At 35.8% G+C, this 20,908-nt stretch overlaps 1 protein-coding gene across 2 annotated transcripts in view; it reads left to right on the top strand.

The window, feature by feature from the left end:
• FAT4 (FAT atypical cadherin 4) overlaps positions 1-20,180 on the top strand; it is a 180,332-nt gene extending 160,152 nt beyond the window's left edge. Inside the window, exons 13-18 of one of the 2 annotated variants that reach the window (XM_059168924.1) lie at positions 725-810; positions 1,786-1,965; positions 4,889-5,013; positions 6,981-7,198; positions 11,821-12,082; positions 14,460-20,180. In XM_059168924.1, coding sequence (XP_059024907.1) covers positions 725-810; positions 1,786-1,965; positions 4,889-5,013; positions 6,981-7,198; positions 11,821-12,082; positions 14,460-16,324 — 2,736 coding nt within the window. In that variant the 3' untranslated portion in view covers positions 16,325-20,180. Of the gene's footprint in view, positions 1-724; positions 811-1,785; positions 1,966-4,888; positions 5,014-6,980; positions 7,199-9,072; positions 9,857-11,820; positions 12,083-14,459 lie in introns of those variants that run through there. The other variant, XM_059168929.1, reaches the window with a different exon arrangement.
• Positions 20,181-20,908: the final 728 nt, after the last annotated feature.

The raw sequence follows: 20,908 nt of genomic DNA, 5'->3' as shown, positions 1-20,908 counted from the left end.
AGGATATGCATCCCTTGGAATGCAAAAACAGTTACTGTTAGTTGTAATTTAAAGATTATTGGGGGGTTTCCACTATATAATAATAGATGACAATGCATTCTGAGAATTCATAAATATACTGTAATATACTTTTTATAAATAAAGATTCTTATCATAAGTGGAAGGGACATCTAACTGACTTGTTGACTTTGTCTCAAACCTTATCTTTAGTACAAGAACAACAATTTTCATAGATTGCTGTAATAATACACTATGCTTTGAAGATATTTTTGTATATATGACTAATATATAATTGAAATAAGACTTCTGAAAAATCAGAAATCTAATGTCTTTTCATTTGTTAGAATAGCTGGGTAATACTTTAAACACATTTCTTAAGATAGTAATCCCAAGAAGCTGTCCTCTATGTCCCATAAGTTTCCCATATGATACTGTAAGAGACATTAATGGCATTTATAGTTATTCATTTGTGAAACAAAGGGGCTGGAGAAGATTTTTCAAAGTATGTTCCCATCTCTTCTATGTAACGATTTCATAACTTTAGACATGTAAAAGAAATATGTGCTCCAAATGTGATACTATAATTGTATTATGTCATAATATACTAATTGTTATCACAATTTCAAAAAAAATGTCCATGTAGATATAAGTGCTAGGTAATGTTGGCTGAAAAGGACAATAGGGATGGCAGAAGTCAAGATGACCATTTCCTTCTACTTTATAGGCAGCTTCCTTAACCGTGGACTCTTGTACTGAGAACCAAGAACCAGGGTATTGCACTGTCAGTAATGTGGCAGTTTCAGATGACTGGTGAGTAAAATTATTAGCTTGATCTTTATTATCAAAAAGGAAATTAAACAGGGGTGCCTGGGTGACTCAGTCATTTGAGCGCCTGACTCAGTCTCAGCTCCAGTTTTGATCTCAGGATCATGAGTTTGCGCCCTGTGATAGTTTTTTTTTTTTTTTTTTAAAGAAATTATACATTTAAAGATAATTATATTATGCTGAGTGTTGCAAAAGTTTACAATAGTTTATCCTCTCCAAACGACTTTTCATGTTGTAAAATGAAAAGTTAATAATTTGTATATGGAATATATAAAAATGGTGTGAAATGGAAGTGGTAGAGGTGAGGATAAAGTCGGAGGAAGGAAAGAGTAACCCAGGCCATACTCTTTGACATGATTGGTGAAATCGTTGCATGTGACCTGGGTCCTGCAAGGTTAGGCTAGGGACTGAATTAATTTTAAATACCTTCTCTGAAAGCTTCATATGACAATTATTCACAGATACTTTTCAACAGTGCCTCAAGCTGAAACACAGCATTATGCCATCTAAAACATAAGTGATTTTAGAAATAGCAACAGAGAAAAATAAATATCAACACATCATCCATGACATTAATTAACTTATTGGCATCATTATGATCTTGTAGTGAAGAAAAACTATAAACTAACATTAATATTAGAGTTGTCACTATTTATACTGCACAGTATCTTCTTTCTGATAATATGCTTCCTCTTGCTAACTCAATATTGTTTTATACATCCCATTTGACTAACTGAAAATGTCATTTCCATAAGTTTTATTATTTTTCATGCCTTAAAAACCTAATAATCCTGTAGAAATCTGTCAGAAGATATGCACCAATAGGTAATATTTTCCATTCAAATTTACCACGTTATAACACATGCCAGAAAAAGTTATGTTCACTCTTTTTAAAACTAAACATTCTACTGAAATCTATTGTGTTGGAACTAATATACTTATCTTTGCTTTCTTATGTAGGACTCTTGATGTTCAGCCAAATCGAGTCACAGTTGGAGGTATCAGATCGCTAGAACCGATCCTTCAGAGGAGAGGACATGTGGAAAGCCATGATTTTGTCGGGTGTATAATGGAATTTGCAGTCAACGGAAGGCCTCTGGAGCCCAGCCAAGCTTTGGCAGCACAAGGCATCCTAGATCAGTATGGCAATTTTACTTCTTACTATTTTAAAGAAAAAATGCACAAAATTTACATAATTGAGCATCCAAAGATGGAATTATTATGCCTAAAGCCCTAAAAGCATCAAGTGTTTTACATTGTTTTGAATTTTAAATATTTATTTATAGTTGCAAAATTTTGTTTGGCATAAATGTGATATTTAGTTGGAAAGTTAACGTTTATTGTCTGAAGTCTAAGAAAGAATATATGTATGCACGTATGCGTGTATATGCTTCACGTTACCTTAAGTGGTTGTTGGAAGATTATAATGACTTAAGCAGAGTAGATCTCACAGGAAAGAAACTGTCACATAATAATATATAAATGTTAGTGATAATGTATGCAAAAAACATTTGATATTACATAGCTTTATATACAAATGTATATTTTCAAAACTTGATACATCTTTAACAAGTGATAATTTGATTAATTGTAAGACATTTGATTTTCCCATATAATTATTGGTTAGGTTCCCAGCAATGATTTAGGAACTGTGAAAATAACATTATTTATTGTAAAAATTATTCTTACTCATAATGAAAATTGGAAAATTCAGAAAAATATGAAGTATCCTATAACCTAATTACATAGAGACAAACACTCTTACCTTATTGTCACATTCATGACTGTCTGTTCTTCCATAATATGAACGTACCCTACTTTAACTATGAATATACACTTTACTTGTTTCCAATTTTATTGATATTTTAATAGCCCTGTGCTTAATGCTATTCTTAGTATTTTACTGTATTCTATTTTAACCTTTACAACCATTTTATTAGATAGATATTATTATTTTCTGAGTTCCTCGGAGTTTTAAAAACTTGCTTAAAATCAACCAGCTTGTGAGCAGCAAAGCTAAATCATGAAGTAGGTACTTGGTCAAGGACAAAGCAGATCCTTGCTCTTGAGAAGTTCATAGTCCCTTTAAATTCATCATTACTAACCTCTTCTTTGGCCATGATTTTGCCTAGTGACATATTCTATTCCCTAATTTAACTCTTTTCCCACTTTTCTCAATGACAATCCTGCCTCTGCTTTTCACAGACTTTAAACATGGTCTCCTGTATCATCTTTCCCAACTAATGAATCTGCTTTCTGTGTTGCTCAGAAAATTGAAGGAATCAAAAGAAAACTCCCAAAGGCTTGTCCTGCCACATTTGCCTATGAGCACATGCATCCCAAAGTATACCTTATATCCTGTTACTATGAATGAACTGCTCCTATTTCCACAAAGACCAACCCTTTTTATGTAATAGGTTCAATCCCCAACACCTTCTAAAAACAACTGTTCAGCTGTCTCATCAGTATTTCATTCCTCATTTCAATCCATGCTGTTCTTTCTCCCTTTTTATTTTTTTAAAACCTTTATTAATCCCATTTCCTCCCCATCTTTTCTCTTTTGAAAAACTATTCTATCATTGTCAAAGTGATCAATAAGCTTTCCATTGCTAAAATCAATGGTCAGTTCTCCTCTTACTGGAACTTCGGTATTCATCACTCCCTCCCACTAAAAATACTTTATTAGTTTGTCCACCAGCATATGGTACACCACTGGTTTTCTACTCCGATTCTTTGTCTCATCTGCTTGACCTTATCTTCTTGATGTCGTATATCTATATTCATTCTTTAAATTTTGTGTTGTCCTTGGTTTTAAGTACTGTCTCTAAAACTCGTGAGTCTTTAATATTTATCTTCAACTTGGCCTCTGAACTGTAGACCCTGATATCCCACTGCCTACTCAATATCCCCCCTATCTTTCCAATAAATGTCTCATACTGAAATTTAAAACTGAGCTCCTGGCCTTCCTTCTTGACTTCTTCTTCTTCTACTTGTTCCACAGATTTTTCTATCTCAGAAACTGAACTCAATCCACCCACCTGTGCAGCCAAACATTTTAGGCTAGCCTTTGACTCTTCCCTTCCTGACATATCTCACTTCCATTGTACCAGCATCCAGATTGACATTGAAAAACAGATGTAAATTCTAAGCCTAACTTAAAGGCCTTCATGATACAGCCTCTCTCTTAATTTTCTAACCATATTTATATATGCTTCTTTTTTGTTGTTGTTGTTCACTCTGCTCCAACCATATTGGGACCCTCAGTGGTCTTCGAACATACTAGGTACAGTTTCTCTTCAAGGCTTTCTTACTGTTTCCTCTGCTTGGAATGATCTTCTACCAAATATGCTTTTTTCTCTCTGTTTGGTTAGGTCTTTACAAAGATGGGTAGTTCTTTTACTGATGAATCTAGAGGATCCAGCAACACTGCCCTTCCCCCCAAAGCTCCCAATAGTCTTTGTCTATGTTAATTTTCCCATAGAACTTTCTTCATTCTAACATATTACACATTTACCTAATTTTTGTTTTATTTTGATTTTGACTGCTTCCTCCACAAGAAGAAATAACTACTTCATGAATATATGGATTTTTTCTGTCACTTTACTCGCATGCTTAGAGTAGTATGCTTATAATTGGCATATAGTAAGCAGTCAATATGTATTAGTTGAATGAGTTATCTGGGGAGGAGTTGTGTAAACAAATAAATAAGTGGCCCATTAGGTAACATTAACCAAAGATGTCCAACTCAAATGAAAATTAATTTAAAGAAGAAATTTTCACCTCTTTCTCTGAATTGTGTATCTGTATTTTCTGTATTATGTGTTCTGTATCTGTATTGTATCTGTATTCATTTGTTTCATTTTCTCCTTTATGAACAAGGCAGAGAATGTGTTACAGAACAGCTCCTTGTTTGATTAGATGCTCCAAACATCTAACTTGAGTTTCAAAGAAGTGAGTTCATGAAACTCAGCAAGTTAATAGAAGCTTATATCTAATTTTAACAAGTGCTCCCCCACATACTTTATTTTGTGCCTTATGGTTCTTTATTTTGATTTCACTTTAGATGTCCTAGACTGGAAGGTGCTTGTACTCACAGCCCCTGCCAGCACGGTGGCACGTGTACAGACTACTGGTCATGGCAGCAGTGTCATTGCAAAGAAGGACTAACTGGGAAATACTGTGAGAAATGTATGCAAGCTGTTTTATCTTCCACTGGAAATTATTATCATCATGAAAAGTATAGATATATGCCCTTAAATATGTAATTATATTCTAAGAATTATTTTCATTCTAAATGCTGAAAATATGAAATGGTAATAATTAGTAAAAATGTAGTGACCTTTTCTACTTATTTTTTAACTTGAAGAAGAGTGATGTTCTAGAATTATTTACTAAATTTTTAATTTCCATTTTATGAATTTATTAATTTTGTGAACCTAATTTATAGGAATGTTACACAATTTACAAGGTTGAAGGCTATACCAGGTTTTGGCTTATTATCTGCCTTTAGGGGATATTTCTCCAATAAATATTTTGTATGTGGCAGAAAGTATAGATACTAAATGACTGAACACTGAGTGATACTTGTATTTTATTTTATTATTTCATTTTTTAAAAGATTTTATTCATTTATTTTGAAGAGAGAAAGAATGGAGGGGCAGAGGCTGAGGAAGAGAGAGAATCTCAAGCAGACTGCCCACTGAGCACAGAGCCCATCACAGGGATCAATTTCAAGACCTTGAGGTCATGACTGAGCAGAAATCAAGAGCCAAGCACTTGGGTGCCTGGGTGGCTCAGCTGGTTAAGTGTCTGCCTTAGGCTCAGGTTGTAATTCCGGAGTTCCAGGATCTTTCTCTCAAATAAATAAATTAAAAAAAAAAAAAAAAAGAGTCGGACACTAACTGACTGAACCACCCAGACACTCCAATATTTGCATTTTAATTTACAGTTATTGGATTTGGTTTTGAGTCTTTTTAAATCTTTTTAGTAGTTATTTGCTTTTAAACACTAATACTGCTTTTCATAAGACATTAGGGACATTCAAGCCATCTCTAGAACATGGCATTCTATAATTTTAAGCTGTATATCTCCCTAACTAACCCCAATGGGGTTTCTTTTATAAAATTTGCTTTATTTTCAAATATGTGGTTACTATACTTTACTTTCAATTATGTGATTACTACTTAAATCATTGCAGTTATTTGATCACTTCTTAAGAAGTCTTGATTCTATTAAAGTATGAGAATGAATAGAAATTCATGATCACATGAAGGATATAATATACTCAAAAAAATCTCACAAGCAGAAGGTATAATTATATTTCATTTTTAGGATAAAATCAAAACATAAAAAAGTATACTGTCGCATAATATTTGTTATAGTAGTAGGTATTTTATAAGTAGGAACCCAATTATATCTGGAATATTAAATAAATCATTGGCTTGAGAAATGCCTGAGGTTAGATTTTTTAAATTGAGATATTACATATACTATAAAATTTACCTTTATAAAGTATACTGTTCAATGCTGTAACCCTTTTGAGTTTATTTGCTTTATGTCCTTTCTTTAGCTACGTTCACCATTACTATAACAGACTTCTAAAGTTCACTAATATGAACATTTTATCACATTATGATAAATTATAATTATGCATGATAATTACATATAATGATAAATTCTATGTGATCGTATGATTATTACTACTAATAAAGTTGCTACAAATATAAATATTTGATTGTGCACTGCTTTGCCCATATTTGTAATCTGCTAGAGGCTTAAGAATATAAATCACTTAATTATGAAAACATATTCATTTATGAATTTTGGAGTAAAACTTATTATGTAAAGTAAAACTTATTATGAACACATTTTTCAACTCTATATTTTTAACAGGTGATATCTCTGTAGGTATTCATGATTTATATCATATATCAAATATGTTAATGAATATTTCCCAAATGATTAACGTTTCTGAATTGGATTTAAGCATTTGAAATTAACTTACACAATAATTCACAAGTGGAAATATTTTTTTTCCCAAGGGGAGGATTGGCGAATATTGATTCTGAAATTTTTTATAGTGTTTGTCACCTCTCAAAACTATTTAAGAAGCTAAATAGACACATTCATTTTTCTCTTTCTTCATTGGCTTTCAGCTATTACTCCTGACACTGCCTTATCATTAGAAGGCAAAGGGCGCTTGGATTACCACATGAGTCAGAATGAGAAGCGGGAATATTTGTTAAGACAGAGCATACGAGGTGCCATGTTGGAGCCTTTTGGTGTGAACAGTCTGGAAATAAAATTCAGAACAAGAAGCGAGAATGGCATTTTAATCCATATCCAAGAAAGCAGCAATTACACTACTGTGAAGGTAGGATAAAGCTAATGGTGACTTCATTTGACTAGACCGCCTGCTGTGTCATGGTTTAAATCACTTTGCCCATAATTTCTGTCCTTTTCTTTACAATCCATTAGAGTTCCGACTAATGCTGGGCACTATTCCAATATCATCTATCTTAACTATTCCCCAGGCATTGGCCAGAGTAACAAAGATCTGAATGGTTTGGTTTCTAAACATCTTTGTCTTGGTTTTGAGTAAAGACCACTGCTTGGTAGGCCAGCATAGAAAGAATTTGTTGCAATTTACTTTGTCAAATAAAAATTCATATTTCTGTTATTTCTTTATTTTTAAACAAAGTAAAACAAAAAGACAATTTGTCTTTGAAATTAAAAAAAAATAAAGTCTCCAAAAATTATTCCAAACACTAATATGTTTATATTAATTGGTGGGACTAAAGTAAGGAAAATCATTTTTAAATTATCTGGCTTTATTCTGGAGCATATAGCCAATTCACTAATTTCACAGGGTATACCCTATGAAATTAAGTATCTTTGGAATTATTGTCAGTTAAATCACAGCTGAGTTCTCCAAATAATTTCTAAATAAATAACTTTTAAACATTCTACTTTTAAACATTCTACATTAAACAATGTACTGATTTGTCATTAGGCTTTTACATAATATTTTCACTATAAATGAGATGTTAAACTGGTGAATAATTTCCTTAGATATGCACTTTCCTTCAGCTCTTAGCTTTCTTAATTTCTAAGACTATCAGTCTGCTTTCTTTCCCACAAATAAGACTTCATCTTTTAAATCATCAGTTTCTTCAGTTTAGATATCTTAAATCATTTCTATTAACGTCACTTTGATATTATAATCTATTCATAATTTTACATGAATTTTGTTAAATTCTGAAGAACATAAAGCCAAATTTTCTATATTATTTTCACCTAAAAATTAGTATTTTGAAAATTTCTAAAAGTTTAGTTCATGAAGACAAAAGGCAATATACATAGCAAATTATTAGGTTTAATTAACATAGAATACTACTAGTGGCAGATGTTTGCCTCTAAACTTCAGCCTCTTTTTTCTTAAAATTTCTCTCCATCCAAGTCAACTCTGGTTGTTATGGTGCATGAACATATCTTTAATAAGTAGTACAAAAACTCTTTAGAATTTTCACAATCTTCATAGTTCAATCATTCTCAATTGGGGATCATGTTTACCTGCCCCCGCCCCAGGGGATGTTTGACAATATCTGGAGGCAATTTTTTCTTGATGGAATGGTTATTAAAATGCTAAAAACTTTTTTTTCTTCCTTTTTCAATCTGGAGGCATTTTTATTGTTGCAGTGGGGAGGGGTGCTACCAGCATCTAGTAGGGAGAGGTCAGTCATGTCACTGAACATCCTACATTGCACAACGCAGCACCCCACAACAAAGAAATTTCAAGTCCAAAATGTCAAGAGTAATGAGGTTGAGAAACTCTGCTCTGATCCAGTACAAAAGAACATCTTCAGGTTATAACTTTACCTCAATTATTAAAACAAAGAGCCCGGTTCAGAATTAATAAAGCTACTGCAAAACAAAGCACACATGTCACTGTATTATGTTATTAGTGTTTGTAACTTGCACTGGAAAGTGCATCAGAACCAAAGAAAGTAATGATGTCCAGAAAGAGGTAAACCTTTACAGTCTAGGAGAAACACTTTATTGTATGCGCTGAGAGGCTTTGACATTGAGGTCTGTGCATTATCTGTTAAGCTGCTTCCAAGTCCTCATGCCATTTAAATGACATATGAAATATTTCTGTACATTATCTCTTTAAGCCAAGAGATACAAAATACAATGTGGTTGAAGAAATCAGAGACAGAACTTTTTTTTTTCTTTTTTTCCCTTAAGGAAGAAGCTGAATGTCAGGATCCATTTTTGTCACCATAAAATCTTGCATTTCCAACAGGACAGCAGCATGTGACTTCTCCAGATTTTCTTACATTGGTAGCAAACACTTAGAAAGAGATTTTTTTTTTTTTCCTGGAAGAAAAGTAAATGCTAATGAATAAAAATAATGACTAATGCAGACCGAAATGCACATTTCTTTTGTATGAATATTTTGAAAAGCAGCTTTTTAGAGATTAAAGGGCTTGGCAAGTAAAATAAGTAGATTAAAAAAACAGTGAATAAGGAGAACAAAATAGACAGGAAGCGAATGGCTGTTGTAAGTAAGCAGGCAAGTTATTTGGATGACAGGAATACGATCTACTTACACAGGCTAAGAAGCTGGTCAGGAGGGACTGTTACTTTTCATTTAGCTTATCGGTGACTAAGGCCCCTGGTTTTCTTCTTTCTTTCTTTTGGCTCACTTGTGACAGTTTCTTTCTTTCTCTCTCTCTCTTTTTCCCCCTCTTCTTTCTCTTCCTCTTTCTTTCTCTATCTCTTTCCCTCTCTCTTTCCCTCTTTCTCTTTCTTTGTCTTTCTGTCTTTCTTTCTTTCTATCCCTTCCTTCCTTCCTTGAATCAATCCAGCTCTCCTTCTCCCTCTCTCTCTTACACAAAAGCCAGTTAGATGATATTTTTGAAAATAAAGGGGAGTTGGGTTTGAGGAACTTCAGGGTTTGAGGGGAGAGTATCAGGAGTGGGCAGCAATAACAATGTGAGGAGAGAGGCGAATATGTAGAATAGATAGAATCTGTTCAGATAAAAAAGAAGTAGGTAGAGAGCATTTTAGATAGAAAAACAGAAGGAAGCATACTTATATATAATTGTGTTGACGGCATATTTAAAGTGTTTCACAAATCTCCTTTCTTTTAGGACATATTGTGTATCTCCATATTTGAGTTCTGTGATAATGTCAGATGGACTTTATTTTTGTTCCAAATCAATTCTGTTGTTTTGGCATATAGATTTTGTTTTTGTTTTTGTTTTTGTTTTTGAGTGAAGCCCAAAGTACAGAGTTGGGATGAGGGACACAGAGCTCTAGATTAAAAAGGAAGTAAGGAATAAAAAAATCTGTGGGTAAATAAACTAAGCAAAAATTAGCATAAAAATGAACATGATGTTTTCAAAGTTAGAAAGGATAAAAGAACCAGGTACAGTATTGGGGTGGGGGCAAAACATTACAAATGTTGCAATGGGAACTTGTCTTCTCATTCACCAGAGTCTATGTGTATTCTAAAGACTCTCATGTCAAAGCAGATGAGTAAAATGATGGCACAGTTTGATCAGGTAGGAGGGAAACGCAGAGCGGGAAGAAGGCTCTTCCCAAGGCTTCTTTCCAAAAGGACTCTGGCTCTCACCAAAGAGAAGTTGCTGTTTTTACTGTGTGTTTCATGAGACATTGCCCACTTGATGAAGTGTTATTGTCATTTAACCACAAGTTTCTTTTCTTTTCTTTTAGTTTGGTACTAAAATATACTATTATCTAGAGAGGCCGCTTTAATAAAATGTTACAGGATGAATAATGTATGTAAATCTGTTAGGCATATTTTCCACAAAGCAAAAATGAACTGATTTTTAGCTCTACCAGATGTGTTTGTTGCATGTAGAAATAACATTTGATCCAAGTGACAAAATAACTGATCCGCCCTTTCATCCCTGTCATCTGATACACGGTGCCACTTCATCCCCTGGCCCAGGCACCAGCTCTGTCTGGCAGCATGGTGGGATTATGCTCTCTGAACCAAATGTTCATCTTGCCTCATAAATTATTTCGTTTTCTAAAGTACTCAGAATACTGGAAACTTGGTAGCTGGAAACTGGAGTAGGAGCATCCTGTTACCCAATGTTCTACTGTGCAAAGTCAAAGAAACCAAATATCCCTTAGATAAATTATAAAAGGCAGCCAAAGTGAAGACTTGCCCAGACACCTCATTATTAAGAACTCACTCGTTATTCATCATAGTTTTCATCTCAATAAATGATATAAACAATAGGCATGCTTTCTTCTAAAATTCCAGTGCGTTAGAGATGACAGATGAAAGAATTTCTTTTTGTCTATTTTCCCAACTATGTTTCATTTTTCCCTGAGCATTGATGTTTATTTTTGCAAGTAGTTTTAACCTATTTTGATCACCCTGGACCTTTTACTAAACTGACAGATTTTTTTTTTTTTTACACCCGCCATTGTGATGAAATGATAAGTAATTACAAAAAAGGTGTACTTTATTTAAAATAGGTTTTCACTCCATCATTACCTCAGATTCTGGAAAATAATGTTATGCATCTTGAAAAATTAGGTATGACTATAATAGCACCTTGAAAACTATTGAATCAATCAAATGTGAAGATATCTGTTGCTTAAATTTATAGAAGCAGTATGGGTAAGTATACTCTGATTCAGCCAGACTCTTCAGCTAGTCTCTTGGATTGATTGATTTGAGACAGAGAGAACAAGTGAAAGCACAAGCCAGGGGGAAAGGCAGGGGGTGAAGCAGACTTGCTGTTAAGTGAGGAACCCAATGTGGGACTTGATCCCAGGACCCTGGGATTATGACCTGAGTCCAAGGCAGATATGTAACCATCTGGGCCACAGAGGCACCCTAGTCTTTTGGCTTTAAATTGATCAATATTTTAAGATTTTATTTCATTTTGATTCTGTTTTATTTGGGCATACCATAGTTTAATTATGCATTATTTTTAATACTTTTTATAGATTAAAAATGGCAAAGTCCATTTTACATCAGATGCAGGAATTGCTGGGAAAGTGGAGAGAAATATTCCTGAAGTGTATGTTGCAGATGGCCACTGGCATACTTTTCTAATCGGAAAAAATGGAACAGCCACAGTATTATCCATCGACAGAATATATAACAGAGATATTATCCACCCTACCCAGGATTTCGGTGGCCTCGATGTGCTCACTATATCTCTTGGGGGAATTCCACCTAATCAGGCTCATCGAGATTCTCAAACAGGTAAATGCTTATGTTGAGCAAAGGAATGGTAAAATTGTTCTTATCAAAGTAGTTAGACTTCTGATAATACCCATTATGCATATTCTGAGACTCTCATAACTGTCTTTAGGAAGCCTGTAATGAATTATTGGCCATCACTTACTTTAGCCATTTGGATTTATTCTAGCAGGTTAATAATTCAGCCCATGGTGCTTCCCTTGTCCACCAAATATTTACTTATTCATTAATTCACTTACTCATTCATTTGTTAACTCACATGACAGATATTTACTGAGCCCCACCCTTGGCATGGGAGTACAATGGTGGATTAAATAAATACCTACTCTCCTTATATGACAAAGAGAATAAACATCAATGAAATCATTATACAAGTGAATATATTATTTTAGAATATGATAAATGATGTGAAGAAGGAATGTAGAGTTCTAAGAGGTTTTCAAAAAAGGAGAAAGGGAAACTTCCTTGGGAAATTGACATTGGTACTTCAAACTGAACTATGAAAATGAAGATGGGAGAGTATGAAAGCCTAATTTATATTGTTAGGAACTTAACAAAAGTAGGAACTTAGTTCCTAAGTTGTTCCTACAAAAGTAGGAACTTAACGAAAAGTTCAATCTACTTTGACTCAATCTTCAAGGTCACAGGCTTATTGGAGACTGCGGTCACAGGTGAAGGATGAAGTTGAAGAATGAAGCAGGGCCTTCTAGACCTGTCATATTTTTGGTCTTACTCTCAGGACAATGGGAAGTCACCAAAAAGTTTCTCTTAGAGGAGTCTCAAGATTAGATATGTAGTGATATTAAATATCTTTCAGGTTACAACATGGAAAATGCATTGGAGGAGGACAAGAGTCCACTGGCATAAGCTAGCTGGGATGATATTGTTGTGATCTAGGCAAGGTATTGTGTGTGTTTTAACTAGTGTGGTGGTAAAGGAGTTAGTAAGAAGTGGATAGGGAAGAAGTACTTTAGAAATTAAAATAAACCTAACCGTTGATATTTTGAGTGAAATTCAGGAAGGTTTCTGACCTATCAACTAGAAGAAGGGCAGTGCTACTGAAAGAGGAAACTGCAGAAAAGTGCAGGAAAAAGTGTGTCTATAAGTAATAGCAAGACGGTGGTGTGGGACCTTTGGGCTTTGGACAACCTTTGCAAAAGACTTTTGGATGGGTGGACTACAGTCAGAAGTGGACACCAGCTAGAAATGCATATGAGGAGTTAGCTGAGTCAAGCGGGTCACTGAAGTCCTGAGTAGAGTAGTAGTGTGGAGGAGAAACAAAGCCTAGAGCTTAACTTAAGCAACCCTGGGAATCAGTGGCTATTTAGAGGAAAATGAAACGTAATAGAGACTAAGTTGTTGAAAGAAAATCTGGAAAGTAGGAACAAAAGCAGATGTTACAGAAGCCCATGGAAAAAGAGTGTATCAGGGATGGAAATACCACTACAGTGGAAAGATACCAGGAAAACTGAAAAATGCAGGGAGAGGGGATAGGCTTAAGTCACAAGAGTAAAAGTCCAAGTCATAACTTGTTCTTATATACTTAACTTCTTTGAGAATATGGATGCTAATTCTTTTGGATGCCGTAGGAAACAAACCAATGTAAATCATAGTCTTGTATTAGTGTAAAATGGATTCTTGGGCTCTGTGACAGGAGTGTTAATTAGCAATATTAGCACATTCAAGTCCAACAAAGAGTTTCTCAACTTCAAAAAAATAATAATAATAATTATTGGCCTCTAAGGAGCCATTTTAGATGTTTTTTTTTTTTTTTTTTTTCCTAACTTCTGCCGTTCCCACCTCATGAAGTGGTCATGCTGTAGTTATACTCAATATCCGTCCTCTAGGGGACCACAAAGCTTTGTAATAGCTTTGTCTTTTGCTCTGCAGGAGCCGGTGTTCAACTCCTTGGGAGCAATATAGCCTCCATAGAGAATGTATGATATCTAATGATTAAAGCTATTAGTCTTTTTTTTTTTTTTTCTGTTTGCTGTTGTTGTTCTTTGTAAGTACTTTAAAATACCTTTTATTTCCATTTTTTTATTTTTTGTATGTAGACTATAAAAATAAGACAAATAGATAATTAAATAACTAAAAAGAGGAAGAAAAAGAAAATCCAGCCTGTGTCATTCATAAATCTTCAGAAAGAGCAATGTCTGAGCAATTCTCTCCAGACTTTTGTCATGGAAATCTTCTCCATCTTAAGTTACCTTGTAAGACACATAGAGTTACCATCTTTGGACTGGGCAATGGTACTGAGAATGTGGTTTCTTTTTACCAGACGTGATTGTGCAGCTTCTTTTTACCAGAGTCCCCCAGTGCAGCACTGTAAATCTTGGTTTCCTCTAAAATACCTCACTGCTCCTTCTTCCTGCTGCAGGTTTTGACGGCTGCATTGCTTCTATGCTGTATGGTGGTGAAAGTCTTCCTTTCAGTGGGAAACATAGCTTGGCCTCCATATCTAAGACAGATCCCTCTGTGAAGATTGGCTGTCGTGGCCCCAACATTTGTGCCAGCAACCCCTGCTGGGGTGACTTACTGTGCATTAATCAGTGGTATGCCTACAAGTGTGTTCCTCCCGGAGACTGTGCATCGCACCCATGTCAGAATGGGGGCAGCTGCGAGCCAGGCCTGCACTCTGGCTTCACCTGTAGCTGCCCGGAGTCCCACACCGGGAGAACCTGTGAGACGGTGGTGGCCTGCCTCGGCGTCCTCTGTCCTCAGGGGAAAGTGTGCAAAGCTGGAAGTCCTGGAGGCCATGTCTGTGTTCTGAGCCAGGGTCCTGAAGAGATCTCCCTGCCTTTGTGGGCTGTGCCGGCCATCGTGGGCAGCTGCGCCACAGTCCTGGCCCTCCTGGTCCTCAGCCTGATTCTGTGTAACCAGTGCAAGGGGAAGAAGACCAAAAACCCCAAAGAGGAGAAGAAACCGAAGGAGAAGAAGAAGAAGGGAAGTGAGAACGTTGCTTTTGATGACCCAGATAATATCCCTCCCTACGGGGATGATATGACTGTGAGGAAGCAGCCCGAGGGGAACCCAAAGCCAGATATCATTGAGCGGGAGAACCCCTACCTCATCTACGATGAGACCGACATTCCCCACAGTTCAGAAACCATCCCCAGTGCCCCCTTGGCCTCTCCAGAGCAAGAGATAGAGCATTACGACATCGACAACGCCAGCAGCATCGCCCCTTCAGACGCAGACATCATCCAACACTACAAGCAGTTCCGCAGCCACACGCCGAAATTTTCTATCCAGAGGCACAGCCCCCTAGGCTTTGCGAGGCAGTCCCCCATGCCCTTAGGAGCCAGCAGTTTGACTTACCAGCCTTCATACAGCCAGGGTTTGAGAACAAGCTCCCTGAGCCACTCTGCTTGCCCTACCCCCAACCCCCTGTCTCGCCACAGCCCAGCCCCATTCTCGAAGTCCTCTACTTTCTACAGGAACAGCCCGGCCAGGGAATTGCATCTGCCTATAAGAGACGGAAATACATTGGAAATGCACGGGGAGGCCTGCCAACCTGGCATTTTCAACTATGCCACAAGGCTAGGAAGGAGAAGTAAGAGTCCTCAGGCCATGGCCTCTCATGGTTCTAGACCAGGGAGTCGCTTAAAGCAGCCAATTGGGCAGATTCCTCTGGAATCTTCTCCTCCGGTAGGACTGTCAATTGAAGAGGTGGAGAGGCTAAACACCCCTCGCCCTAGAAACCCAAGTATCTGCAGTGCAGATCACGGAAGGTCTTCTTCAGAAGAGGACTGCAGGAGGCCATTGTCCAGAACAAGGAACCCAGCGGATGGCATCCCAGCTCCAGAATCTTCTTCTGATAGTGACTCGCATGAGTCTTTCACTTGCTCAGAGATGGAATATGACAGGGAAAAGCCAATGGTGTATACTTCCAGGATGCCTAAATTATCTCAAGTCAATGAATCTGATGCAGATGACGAAGATAATTATGGAGCCAGACTGAAGCCTAGAAGATACCATGGTCGCAGGGCAGAAGGAGGACCTGTGGGCACACAGGGGGCAGCCCCAGGGGTTGCTGACAACACACTGCCCTTGAAGCTTGGGCAGCAAGCAGGGAATTTCAACTGGGACAACCTTTTGAACTGGGGCCCTGGCTTTGGCCATTATGTAGATGTTTTTAAGGATTTGGCATCTCTCCCAGAAAAAGCAGCAGCAAATGAAGAAGGCAAGAGTGGGACAACGAAGCCGGTCCCCCAAGATGGGGAAGCAGAGCAGTATGTTTGAACTTTATGTACTGGCATTATAAAGTCGAAAGACAAGGGACACTCAAACTGTTGTAAGGTTGTCGACTAAGGTGGGTTCCATTTGCAAAACAGGCCAGTATGGACTGGTGTTGGAGGGAAACTTTAAAAAATAATAACCACAATGCTGCTGAAACAGACTCAATGCAAGTCTTTAATTTAAATATGCTTGGCTGAATTTATTTTTCTGCATGCATCGTATTTTGTAACTAGTTATGTGGCATGCAGCGTTTGGAAAGTTTTTCTTATTTACCAATGTTTGATTTGTGATTTTTTTAAATTAATACCGTTGCCATTGCAGAAATGAATTTGTGCTTTCACAGTGGGGTATGTGTATCGTTTCCGTTGTATTATCATTGTTATGTTTTGCATCACAAGATCCTTGAGATTTAAGCAATCCTTGTAACGTGTAGGAAGAACCCTCCATCCTTGAACGAAAGACTAAGTATTAACACTTTCCAGAAGTATAGATTCCATATTAGATGTTGCTCAGAAATGTCTGATATTTGAGTTAAGTTTTACATGACAGTGGGTACTAAAGTTAAGTCATTTTGTTCAGCACTTTAGAATTTTCCTACAAAATTGTGTTAAAACTTCTGAATCTTTTTTTTTTTTTTTTTTAATAAACCGTTCTGGTCTTCTGACCTTCATCAGGCTTCCGCTAGGAACAAAATGACTGCATATTTTCCTTAGAATACTGCTTCCCTTCTTACTGTGGAATGATGTTCTCAGCAGCACTTCTCAGAGACACTTTTGGTAGTTATTTATTGAAAAATGTTCTATGCTTTTAAAATTTTAAAGAATCAACCTAAAGAAAGCCTATAATTGGACTTGTTTTTCAACCATTTAACGTCTATCTCAAGTACCCAGTTTTTATAATTTATATAAAGTCGAATTTCAGCTCTCCTTTCTTTCCACCATTTTGTAGATCATTTTTTAATACCGTGTAAAAACTTTTTTTTTACACCTAAGCTGTGTTTTTGATACTGATATTTTCCTATGCTGAAAAGTTTTCTTACTTTCAGGGAAGGTAAGAAAATCCCTTTTTTACATTTGTTACTTATGTAACGTTCATATTTTTCACATTTTGATATTTGTAACATACTGTATGCTTTCTACTTGTAAATGCGAACAATAGAATTAAAATATTTATTTAAAATACTTTGCATTCATAGTGTGATGTTAATGTTTTATCATTCTATACTGTTTTTATGCCCAACTTGAGTAATCTCTACTTGTCAATAGACAAGGTGAACTATGAATGGGCGACATCATTTTCTTCTAAAAAACCTCAGTGTGGATAATTGCCAGGACAGATAGTTTAAGGTCACTTTAGTACATTTCTATCTGTCAGAGTTCTTGAAATTCCCTAGGGCATAATGAGTCTAGACGAGATTTCGTCTTTGGGGATTAACTTTGTTATGAACCTGGTTTAAGCCTTCAGGCAATAAAAGTTTGGAAGTTCCCAGCAGAGTATGTTCACTGAAGGCCAGCTTTAGACCAGGCTTATAGTTATAGGAACAGCAATGAATTAAACCTAATTATGGAAAAATGTCTGGGTCTCATTTTCTCCAAGGACCCAGCCCAAAATGTTCTAAGTCAGATGGTAGATAGGAAGAATGACAGTGAGGTCTCTGCTATGCATACCTGTCTTTAATTTATTGATCACTCTGCTGCATAAATTCTAAACATATTTTACATGCTATCCTAGCCAAGACAAACCTCTATTTTCAACTAGTCACCCAAGAATGAAACAGTTCAGAAGAGACTAGTTCAGAATAAGATTCATTTGTGTATAAAAAGTTACACCTGAAATAGGATTTCTGCAAATTTTCTCACAATCTCAGAACTTTTTATAATTAAATATCTGCCCTGTAACTAATATTTCTTCAGAATATTATCCTCTACCATTGGCTGTGCCATATAGAATAGGGATTTTAACAATACGTAGAAGTTTTGGGTACATAAAATATGTAAATGTTTTTAGTAAATACAGTATTTTTAAATTAATACCAACAGATTGAATATATGCCAGAATTATTTTGTCATTTAATAGTGATGAGGGGTCTTTTTTTGGTTGTTTCAGAATAGGAAATAAAATGTGGATTTAATCTAAATTGTAACATTCCTAGAGTGTAGTTTAAAGACTGAATGTAAGATACTAATCTGATTTTTTTTGTCACCTGTGATGAGCCAACATGTTTTAGTATTTCCCTATGAATTTAAGTATTATGAATTTATGTGCCAAATATGGGAACATGCTGATTGCTTTGCATAACTGAAAACAGAATACTTTTTTCTCAGAATCTCTGAAGCAGCTCAAGATGTCTTCAAGAATATAAATTCTGTAATTGAGAACAGAGCTAAAAGTAAAAATGATAACCATGATTATGGCTAAGGGTTAAGAGGGCCAAACCTGATGCCAAGATTCTGTATGCTATTTCTCTAAGAATTCTTTGTGAGATAGAGAATTATTATCCCCTTGATTAATCCATCCCAATTTACGAATATGATAGGAGTTTTATAGGAAAATATCTAGTCTTTGGTTCTTCTTAGAAATCTTTTCCATTGAAGCGAGAACAATACTTGTAGCAAAACAAATCGGAAATGTGTGGAATGCAAGTCTCACTTCAAATGGAGACTAACATTTAGTTTACTGAAATACAGATGTGACAAAGCATGCACTATGGTGGAAGTAGGGGAGGGATCATAGGTAAACTGATAAGGTAACACTCTCCAAAATTAATGGTGAGGAGTGATCTGCATGTTCACATTTAAAATCAAAACCTCAGAATTTTAATTCAGCCCTGCCAGTGTTTGTTGGATTGCCTGGAATACAGTCACTCTGGGGCTTTCTCCCATGTGCACACTGAAGATACCTCAGTGAGCCCGTTTTAGGAATGGTGTGTAACCACACCCATAAGAGACCCTTAGGGTTAGAGTAGCAACATTTTCCAAGTTTCCCATCACTTAGTTCTTGTGTTTGTCTTGTCTTCAGGGTTGTTTCTCGAAATTTCTAAGTTGGTGGATCTGGTCAGTGGTTCATTCAGGTATAATAAAATCATTGTAAGGAAATGAAGATCAAAATGAAAAATGGAGAAAATTTCTCTTTTCCTTGTTTCTCTCACAATGTTTGCCAACACCGAGGTCAGTGAGAAATATAACTGGCCTAAACAATTGGGAGTTATGCCCCTTATAAATATTTTATTTACAGTAGAAAATAAAACATATCACCATGCAACTTTATTACTTCCAAACTTTCCATCTAAGAACAAAACACAATTTTAATGAAAATGCATTTTTATTTATTTGGATTCAACATTATGGTAAAATTAATCTGTAAAAGGTGAAAATTGCTTTAAAATTTTGAATCAGTAACTCAGCAATGCAATTTTTTCCTAATTTATTTTTATGTTGTGCATTAATTTTAAAAAGACTAGCATTTAAAGAGGATTAAATTTGCCTTTCCCTAGGAAAAATGAGACTGCAGATGAAATATATTTTAGCGTACATTTATTAGAGCTTTCAGCATGAAATAAAATATTAAAGTCTATAATGAACCTAGTAAATATTCCTTAAAGATACTCTGAAATGTCACAACATTAATAATGTATATCATTACTACTACTGAGCCAAGCCAGTAGTTTGAACAGTTTATCACTCACAAAAGTTATAAGCCAATGTTTTAATGAATTTAACATTTTCATTTATTGTTAATGAGGGAAAAGGCATTAGGTTCTAATAAACGTTGGTGTGAACAAATGAATACCAATAATCCAAACCTAACATCATCTATGTATCTCTGAAAATCATTGCCAATAAATATATTCTGGACTTAAGACCATGAAGTATAATATTCTCCTTCAACAGAGAAATAAATTGAGATATAAAGGTCAGTGTCCTGTGTAAATCCATTTAATCACAAACAATAATTTGTGACCTTTACATGCCAGGCCCTTTTCTAGATCATGGGATATGATAGTGAAGAAAGCAAAGTATTTCCCTTGGTGGAACTTACATAGGAGTAAAGGAAAGAGAAATCAATATAGAAATGCAGTAATAATTTTTCAGTGTGATACCTAGTGGAAATAAGTGCTGGCAAGCCAACTAAAGCAGGGGAAGGTCTAGGTATTGATTTGGGAATGTGTATGCTATTTTATTTTTTTTTTAAACTTAATTTGGTTGATTTATTATTTTTATTATTATTTTCAGTTAGCCAGCATGTAGTAAGTACATCATAGTTTTTGATGTAGTGTTCAACAATTCATTAGCTGCGTGTAACACCTAGTGCTCATCCCAACACATGCCCTCCTTAATACCCAACACCCAGTTACCCAATCCCCTTCTATATGTGTATACTATTTGAGACGGATTGGTCAAGAAAGACCTTTCTGGAAAGGTGACGTTGGAGCAGGAAGCTGAAGGAGGTACAAGAGCAAGCCATGGACTCTCATGGATAATGGTGCTCTGGGCAGGGCAGTGGCATGAGGAAGCCCAGAGGAGGAGAACATTCTATGTTGGAGGAACAACCAGAGAATGAAAGGCCAAATCTTTGGTCTACATATCA

Source organism: Mustela lutreola, chromosome 1 (genome assembly GCF_030435805.1).
Source record: "Mustela lutreola isolate mMusLut2 chromosome 1, mMusLut2.pri, whole genome shotgun sequence".
NCBI lineage: Eukaryota > Metazoa > Chordata > Mammalia > Carnivora > Mustelidae > Mustela > Mustela lutreola.
This window is presented reverse-complemented; position numbering and strand designations above follow the sequence as displayed.